The following is a 9709-nucleotide window of genomic DNA, read 5'->3' on the forward strand; positions in this document are numbered from 1 at the left end:
TCTTTCTCTCTCTCTATCTCGTCTTTCTCTCCCTTTCTCTTTGTTTCTGTCCATCTTTCTTTGCCTATATGCGTGTTGCATCTCCTATCCTTACAAAAATAGAACCTTTTAATCTCCCCGTCTTTTAATACTACCAATAAATCATTTGAAAGAAAGGATAGAAATCAGTTCAGAGATTGTACGGACTGTGTGAGGGCCTCTGCTACTTCTACTGATTTACACATATTCCGACTGGAATAAAATTCTTTGTTGTCTTTAAATAGGAGATCAATGAGAAGAATTATACTTGCTCAATGATGCAAAGAAAATGTTTATCATTGAAGCCTACGTTTTCTTATCTCCATATATCTAGATCAGGGTTTTTTGCATTTTCTAAATATGATAGTTCATTTTACAGGTAAGAAAGCAGAGGAAGATGATGAGGATGAGGAGGAAGACGATGAAGAGGAAGAAGAAGAAGAGGAGGAAGAAGAAGATGAAGAGGAAGAAGATGAAGAGGAAGAAGATGATGAAGAGGAGGAAGATGAAGAACAGACTGTGGTCAAGAAGCCCGTCAAAGCAGTGTGAGTAATTTTTTCTACTGTTCTCATTTGTTTCTTTCTCCATTCTACTTCTTTTTCCTGTTCTCTTTATCCCCCCCCCCCCCCCCCCCCCATTTTCAAATTCTCAACTTCCAGTTTGATTTGATAGACGAGTATTTTCTCCATCGAAATCAAGGCAAACGAACCAGCTTTAGGATGATATCAATAACTCCAGAAAATTGAGGAGCTCCTGATTCCACTGCGTCGTAACTCATGTGTCTGATTTTATTTTAGCATATGTATAATGAGTTTATTTCTGTCTTTACATTAGCATCTACAGGTGTTGTATTTACAGAAGTATTTGAAAATGCCTTTGTGTTTGTGACTCTCCCTTATTTTATGTGTTTGCTATTTTCTATCTTGCAACTCTAAAAAAAGATTGTCTTCATTAAATTTGATGGTACTTCCTTTTCACTCCTTTTTAAGTTTCTTGGGTATAGAAATAGAGGATGTTTTTTTTTTCATGATGTATTGATTTTTGCATGAGAGAGAATTTCAATGAATACATGTTCAATCAGAGCATTGTCTGTCAACCCCCCCCCCCCCCCCCCCCCATGTAATGTTATTTCGGTAAATGACTGTGATCTCTTTTCAGGACCCTAGAGAAAAAGAAAGCAGCTGTTGTTGAAGAGGAAGAAGAGGATGATGATGAAGAGGATGATGAAGAGGAAGATGAAGAGGAAGAAGAAGACGACGAGGAGGAGGAGGAGGAAGAAGAAGAGAGGAAGCCAGTTCCTGCCAAGAGAGGGTGAGCACTGTCCTTGGCTGATTACTGTTGTCGACTGGGCATTGTCTTTGGGAATGTATTGGTGTGGGGTATAATTATGTGCTATTTTGTGCTATGCATTGTCATGGGTAACATTTTTATATTGAACTAAATGTTGTTACATGCCATGTTTTATTTGAAGGCATATTAATTTATTTTGCAACTATTATTATTTTAACAAATTTAATTTTTAAAAATATTGTAAGATACGTTCTTTTGCGGTAACATTTTGTTACGGAATGTGTATTGTTGTCATGCATCTTTAATAGAAATGTTTTTATTTTTGCTTATTTGGTGTCCTGAGATGGCATTGTACTATGGGCTACTGTGTTGTGTCATTTTGTAAGATTTGTTTCAGATTATTTTATGTGTCTCACAGTATGCAAGCATTTTTATATTCACTTATTTTAGAACATATTTTTCAAATGCAACTTCTAGAGTGGCTAAGCAAGTAAGAGGAAAAGAGGAAAAGGAGCATGAGGAAGAGGATGAAGATGAGGATGAGGAGGATGAGGAGGATGATGAAGATGATGAAGAAGATGAGGAAGAGGACGATGAAGAAGAAAAAGTCACCACAAAAGATCGTGGGAAGAAAGCAACAAGCAAGGACAAAGCAAAGAAAAAGATAAAACAGGACAGACAACCGGTGAGTACATACTTTGGGAGAGAGTGAGAGAGAGAGAGAGAGAGAGAGAGAGAGAGAGAGAGAGAGAGAGAGAGAGAAAGAGAGAGAGGGAGGGAGGGAGGGAGGGAGAGAGAGAGAGAGAGAAGGAGAGAGAAGGAGAGAGAAGGAGGGAGAGAGAGAAGGAGAGAGAGAGACACAGAGAGAGAGAGAGAGAGAGATGAATATTGAACAAAAGACATAGTTTAAGGTAACATTTATTTACAATTTTTTCAAGAATCTAATAGAATATCATGTTGGGGTTTTTTTCTTTACATGGGCAGATTTCCAGATTTGTGGCCATGGATGATTTTGATAAGCAGCAAGACGAGGATCTTAGTTTCAGAAAAGGAGATGTCCTGACCCTTGTTGCGAAAAGGTGAGCTTCGAGACAACTCAGGATGAACATTTTCTTTCTGAGTTCCATTTTAAATTAGGTTTTTCTAGATTCTGGGAAATTCTTGTGGGGTGAAGCTTTCCTTTCAGAAAGTCTGTTGTTGTTTACTTTTGAGTGCTCTGAAATTTGGAAAGAGATTGTCTTAAAATTTGTTCAAGGTTGTTGCTTTGGGTAATATTTTTTGATCAAGACCCTTGTGTAGTCACTTATTGTCTTCAAGTTTTGTTTGCTTTTTACTTTCTTACTTTCTTTATAAAACTGTTTTTGGAATATTTATTTTGTTGGGGGGGAGGGGGGGGGAGATTCCAGTTTATCTTGGCAAGTTCTTAACCGTATCCATACGTCGTGTTTTACTATCGTATCCATACGACGTGGGGAACTCTGTGCCACCACTTTCCAAAGAGAAAATTTGCTCTTTAATCTGATTCATACGCTTTGCATAGCAGTCTGTCAAAATGATTTTTTGAGAAATACTGAAAGTTTCAAAGAGATTTTCGTACCAGAAATATTCTAAAATGTGAAGAATACTACCCCGGGGGTACAAAATGACCCCAAGGCATACAGGTAGGGTTAATAAGATATGTATTCTTGTAGTAATGAAGCATCAATAGGTCATAATGATACAGACTCAGACAAGGACACGATGCTTTTATGCTGTCTCACTTAGAGTTAGACTGGAGAATTTGTTCATGTTAAGTCTGAAGAACAGATATATTATTAGAGTGTGTTGGAGTATCTTTCAAAGGTGCTATTGTATTGAATGCATAGTTGGAATATTGTAATGTTAATTTCCCCTTAAATGATTGCAGATATGGTGATGCGGTTTTTGGAGTACACAATTTTTTAATAAAAAGGGTATTAAAAAATGAATGTGTTACATTTGCAATTTCAGATGGGTAATTGAAATTTTTTGTTTATTGATATCAAACATAATGTTGTGCTTTCACAAGATTTGAAGAAATGTGGTGGTTTCCGTTGCTCAAGGTATACACTTATTGGCTACTCAAAAGTGTACTGGTTTCGATATTTATTTCATTTTGTATTCTTTAACACACCAGGGAACATTGCATATTTCTTTAAGCTTGTTTTGAATTTGTTTTTCAATGTTGCTTGAAGGTCGTTGAGGTAATTTTCAGTGTGAATGTTTGTCACATTTTTAAATATTTGTCTTTGAATTCTTAGAAAAAACTGTCTGCTTTTTGTGCCTGAAATCTGTTTTTTATTTTGCATTGTTTTCATTTCATTATGAAAGCAATCACAACAAAGTAAATGTATTGTGGGTGTGAATTTTAGTTTGAGATCATTCTGAAATCTCTTTCACAAAATATGTCTTTGCTTTCATGCAGTAAGTACCTTGTTGAGTTTCTTTTCCTTAGTTCATCTTTTATATGACTCATATCAGTGTGTAGAGAACGGATTGTTCAGTGTTCCAACACAGTGGGAAGAATCCATGTATTGTCCGATCTTGTCACTCTGTAGCGTTTGTTCTGTTACCTCATGACCTCTGACCTATCTATTCAGCTGGGTACTGGCAAAGATTGTTAGTAATGAAGCGCATTATACTAGTTGTTTACAATGGTTTCCTAACACAAAATTATTGGCAGAAAGATCAAACTGATCAATCTTTGGTGTGCATGCACGCGTGCGAAAGAGAGAAAGAGAGAGAGAGAGAGAGACAGAGAGAGAGAGAGAGAGAGATTGTACAATGTCTCTTTAAATTAACTGCATCTAAAAAAGGAAATATCAGTGTTTTTTACCTAAAAGATTGGTGCCTGTACATACTGATGAGAGGATCACACCCTTTTCTCCTGTGTAGCACATACCTCTCAAATAGATCTTTTTCCTTATAAATAATTATATTTTCAGCACATAATTCCCAATCGAGCCATTCTTATGTTGTTGTTTGACAAACTAAGCCTACATGGGTATATTTTTTGTTCTATGGAAAGTTTATCCTCTCTTTTTGTTATGCTCTTTAGGAAGAACTTAGTCCTCCACACCTTTCCTTTTATCACAATTGTGTCATGTGGCCATTTCATTTCCGAGTTAACCATTGTCTCCTGATATGGTAGGGTTCTAATGCCCTTGCTGGGCTTTTTTAATGTGCAGAAACCTCTTAGGTAGCCAATTTAAGTAAATGGAGAGCAGCAAAAACTCCTAAACAACTGTAGTTTAAGAACAAGCTTTGAGGAATATGAATCGTCCAGGGCATTAGCATGATACCACCAAGCTTTCAATGTGAAAAAATCATTCACAAAATTACGAAATAATGTTTGAAAGAAATAAAGATGGTTGTTTCTGTGTTGTGTTTGAGGAGTCCATGGAAAAAACAGGCATAGTCACACACTGGACATTGTGAGAGTGTCAATTTTAAAAGCTGGTGGACTCATAACTCCATATTTGTTTGATTCGTGGTTTATTGTTATGTTTGTTGAATGGGAAATAAAACAACAATAATCAACCAACAGTTGAATAGAAATACAATTGCAGCAAGCGTTCAAAATTGATACCCTCACGATTTTCAGTTTGTGACTATTCCCTGGGTTTCCCGTGGACTCCTTATTTGGTTACGGCTGTGGAATAAGCTTTGTTGACATGTTGTCATGGCGTCGGTGGTCTAGTGGTTAGGCTCTCGGACTCGCAACCGTAAGGTCGTGGGTTCAAATCCCATCAGGGACCTGACGTTGTGTCCTTGGGAAAGGCTCTTTGCACAAATTTTCCTTACTTCACCCAGGTGAAAATGGCTACCCGGCTATAGACAGTGAACGATCTTGTCAGTTTGATAGTGTTTGAGTGCGTGAAATCCGCAGCTTGCACTGTATGCTTCTGTGAAAGCTGAGAATATTTCTGAGTGTTCTCAGAGGGTCTGCTGGGGTAATAATAGTTGTAAAGCGCATAGAGCACGCTCTTGAGCATGGATATGCGCTATATAAATGCAATTGTTATTATTATTATTATTATTATTATGTTGTCATTCCTAGGGAGGAGGATGACTGGTGGGTGGCAGAGAACGAGGCAGGGGAGAGAGGGCTGGTGCCACCTACGTTCTTACAGGTGAGACAAATGAGGGGAAATATTTGGAGAATGCTCCTGACTAATGTACCTCATAGAAAGAAGTAATTCTGAAGGAATAACTTTGTTTTTATTATTATTATTATAATGATGGAAATGATGATGATGACCTTTGTTCGTGTTATGTTACCATTATTGTTATTATTATCATTGTTATTGTTGTAATGGGGATGATGGTGAGGATTATGATGATGACAAAGATACTGATTATTATTGTTATAATAATAGTATTAGAAATATTCTCCTCTGCGGAGGTGTTGGACATCATCCGACATTGATAGACAAGCTATTATTATAACAGCAGTATTATCATATTATTATTGTTATCAAGGTAATGGTTACTACTACTGGGTTGTTTTTTTTTTAATTGCCGAAAAATAAATATTTTTCCAGTTACAACCTCTTCTTGCCAGACATTTCGTGACCCCAGTGCTTTCTTGTTGTATTTCCATTTTTAATAACGGTGAAAACAAGTCATGACAAAGAGTGAGCTTAAGAAGATGTCACATTTTCACTGTAAAAAAAAGGAGATATGACAAGATAGCACTGAGGTCGCGATTTGTTGCTCTTACCAGCAGTGGACCTGTGTAGTTGAAATGAGTGAAGGGACACTTCTGTGAGGTCATCTGTGAGATGAGTCTTTCAGAAACTGTTCTAGCTAGATATTATGAAGTAGTACATTTATGAGTAGTAAAACAATGTTCTGCACATTTTTAATGGTGGCAAACGTAGGAGAATGTGCTGCTGTTGGTTTGATCTTTGCGTCTTATACCTTTTCTTTCTGTGACTTGGAAAGTTGTTCGAACACAAAATGATTAGTTGGTTTAATATTATTTTAAGGTTCTGATAAACTTGGAAGAAGTTTGACCCATGAGATTTGGCTTTGGTTGCCCGTTCACATTTCATTTTGGTACTGAAAAGGTGTTTCATAGTCTCTTCATTTATGTGTGTGTGTGTGTGGGTGTGTGTGTGTGTGTGTGTGTGTGTGTGTGTGTGTGTGTGTGTGTGCATGTTTGTGTATGTGTGTTTTCTTGAAGTTAGTTCCTGTCTACTGTTATTTTTTCCCTTCATCCTCTCTTCCTCTCTTTCCATCATCCAGTCCAATCTTCCTCAGATTTCTTTCTTCCATCCTTCTTTAATCTCAAGGGGGTTTTTTTCAATTGATTTTTATTCCTCTTCTGTTGTAAATTTGTGACACAGGAATATGCAGGAGATGATGACGACGAAGATGAAGATGAGGAGGATCATGATGAAGGTGAGTGGCCAAATTTGGTGTGGATGTCTGGTATGATGCTTGTGATAGTTAAATTTTCAATTGTAGTTTGTTTTTTCTTGTGAAATGAGAGGTTGGAGGGCACCACAGATAGGTCCAACCTATTTTGTATCCCTCTGATATTTCTGTCTTGTCTTAATTGTTCTCAGCGCTAAATGACCATTATTATGTCAATATGATTCTCTTTACTCAAACTCTTTTTTTGGTAAGTGTTTTATGGCGCTAGCAACTGTGTAAGGTCTTTTGAGCTTGCGGAAGTAAACTTTAGTGATGATATTTCAAGTTTGATTCTTAATACACAGCTGTTTGCTAGAGGAAGACTGAATTTCAAATCATTTGCATAAATCTCAACTGGATTAATTTTGCTTTTGAATAAATGTTCAACTCTTGAAAACAGTAGCTGGTGTTATATTTTATCATTTCCTTTTTTCCATCTATATGCTTCCCAGGAAGTTGATATTGTTTCAGAATGCTATCAGGTCTGCTGGGGTAATAATATTGATTGTAAAGCGCAAAGATCTTGCTGTTGAGTGAACATTTGCACCATACAAATGTTATCTATTATTATTATTATTATTATTATCCATAGAAGACGATGAAGAAGATGAGGATGAAGAAGGGGCGTCTCCAAGGCAGAAGAGGTGAGACCCATGAGTTTGTAGATAGAAAAGTTTCTGAAGTGCTTGTCCTGACTTCTTATGTACTGGAACTCTGATACTGGCAATGTTTCCAGACAATATTGGGGTGTTTTCTCCCTCTCTTGTAAATTCCATCTCAGATACATCGGAACCGAGTAGTAGTGATTAGCTGGGAAATCTCCGTAAATGATGGTATATAGTGTTAGATCATAACTAAGTAAACAGTTTGTTAATCTCCACAAAGAGAATTTCGTTGCAGCATGGTAAACTCGCACACATAAACACACTCTTTAACTCACACACACACACACACACACACACACACACACACACACACACACACACACACACACACACACACACACACACACACACTTACACACTTACACACACACACACACACACACACACTTACACACACACACACACACATAAGCACATACATCGTGATGATTGTCTGCTTGCTCCTGATACTAGACAGCGATGTTCATCAGTTCTACTAGAAACAAAGGATTGTAGTCTTGGAAAATGTACTTTACAAAATATCTAAATGAGATTTGGATTCCTTTTTGGTTAGTCTGATGTCTATCTGGTTTGTGTGAGTGGTTTTTAGGATACCACAGGTAGGTTTTACAACTGTATGATTCCTCTGTTTTATCTGTCTGTCTTGCTTTTTCTCAACTGACCAATATTGCGTCTATTTGCTTCTCTTGATTCTGAAGTATTTGTTGGTGGTTGGTGGGTGCTCTGGTGTGGTTTGCTCCTTCTTTCCTATTGAACATCTATTGTCCTTATCTTCTTACCTTCTTTTTTGTGTTTGTGACTCTCTTGTAAAATCTCTAATCTTCATCTCTTATGTGACCTTATTGTGTTGCAAGTGCTATAAAACTCCTACTAAAACTAAAACTAAAATTACCTGGTCTGTCCTCAGTGGCAAAAAACTGTGGGGCAGTGTGAAGCTGATGATGTCGGACATGTCAGGAACATCGGTGACAGACGTGCTCCACGCGATGGGCGCTGTGCCTTCTGGGTTCCGCATGTCGGTACTGTGTAGAAAGTTCAATGAAGGTGAGATTGTCATAATGAGAGATTTGATGAAAGGGGGGGGGGGGGGGTTGGGGGAGGAAGTTATGAACAGATAGAGAAGACTTCCGTGTTTGAAAAATATTTTGTCAAAATTCAAATTCTGAATGCTGAAAAAAAAAGCAAGAAAAGAAACAATAAAGGTACAACAATTGTTAAAAGAATGAAACAGGTTTTTTTTCCTACTGAAAAATTTCTCCTTTTGGGCTGAAGACATTTAAACAGCTTGCTGACAAATAAATGTTTTACTGCTCTAATGACATAATCTGAATCATTTAGGAATCCCAGTATGGGTTGAGTGGGATACAACATTTGAGCAGATAGATGGAGTAGTACTCTCGATAAAATAACTTCTGCACGTGGGAATAAAGCTCACATTTGGTCACTTTAAAGGAAAAGCGAGCTAACCCAGATTTCGGGGGTTTTCAGATATCTTGACCAACACCAAAAGTGGGCATTGCCCTGCCTATAGGAGAAGTTTGGTTTCATTGGTGTGTATATTTGTTTGGTTATAGAGAAAACTCTCCTTGTCTTTTAAAGAAACTGAACAAGGGGCAAAAACTTAACCTTCGATTTTCTGAAAACAGCATTTTTCAGGATTGCCCCCTTGTGCTTAAAAGCGACCATTTCTGCGAGCAGCTATGAAGAGCCTAACCATTAATAATAGTAATAATAATAATAATAATCGATAGTATTTATAAAGTGCAAATTCCCATTTAACAGCAAGCTCTATAGGCTTTATAATCTATATTATTACCCCAGCTGAGCTTATAGCATTCTGAAACAATTTCAACTTCCTGGGAAGCATACAGTGCAAGCTGCCATTTATAGATGCTAAAACACTAAAACATTACACGAAAAACCCAGTCTCCTTTGGGACAGTACCTGTAATGTGATTTTAAATGCCTTAGAAAAACTATTGTTATTTGTTTCTGTGCAGGGGACAGTTTCCGCATGGCGAATTACCTCACACCCAAGCTTAGCCCCTCCAACCTCATCTACAGTGACTTGTTTTTTGATCCTGCCTCCAACAAAGTGAGTGTGTATTTTACTCCATGCATATGTTTATTTGTAAGTGTGTGTGTGTGTGTGTGTGTGTATGTGTGTGTGTGAGCGCGCTCGTGCTTGCGTTTTAAACAATTATTTTTTAGTAGAATATTTACGGCATTCGCAACTGCATAAGGTCATATGAGGGCCATGTGCATGTGAGTGTGTGTGTGTGTGTGTGTGTGTGTGTG

General features: G+C 37.4%; 1 protein-coding gene across 1 annotated transcript in view; it reads left to right on the forward strand.

Annotated features, from left to right (window-relative positions):
• LOC101847485 (nephrocystin-1) overlaps positions 1-9709 on the forward strand; it is a gene marked incomplete in the record, with an annotated part of 63485 nt that overhangs the window by 5933 nt on the left and 47843 nt on the right. Inside the window, 9 exon segments of the mRNA XM_035969214.1 lie at positions 398-563; positions 1177-1329; positions 1786-1993; positions 2293-2387; positions 5387-5459; positions 6678-6732; positions 7340-7391; positions 8320-8456; positions 9412-9506. Coding sequence (XP_035825107.1) covers positions 398-563; positions 1177-1329; positions 1786-1993; positions 2293-2387; positions 5387-5459; positions 6678-6732; positions 7340-7391; positions 8320-8456; positions 9412-9506 — 1034 coding nt within the window.

Source organism: Aplysia californica, unplaced genomic scaffold (assembly GCF_000002075.1).
Source record: "Aplysia californica isolate F4 #8 unplaced genomic scaffold, AplCal3.0 scaffold00126, whole genome shotgun sequence".
NCBI lineage: Eukaryota > Metazoa > Mollusca > Gastropoda > Aplysiida > Aplysiidae > Aplysia > Aplysia californica.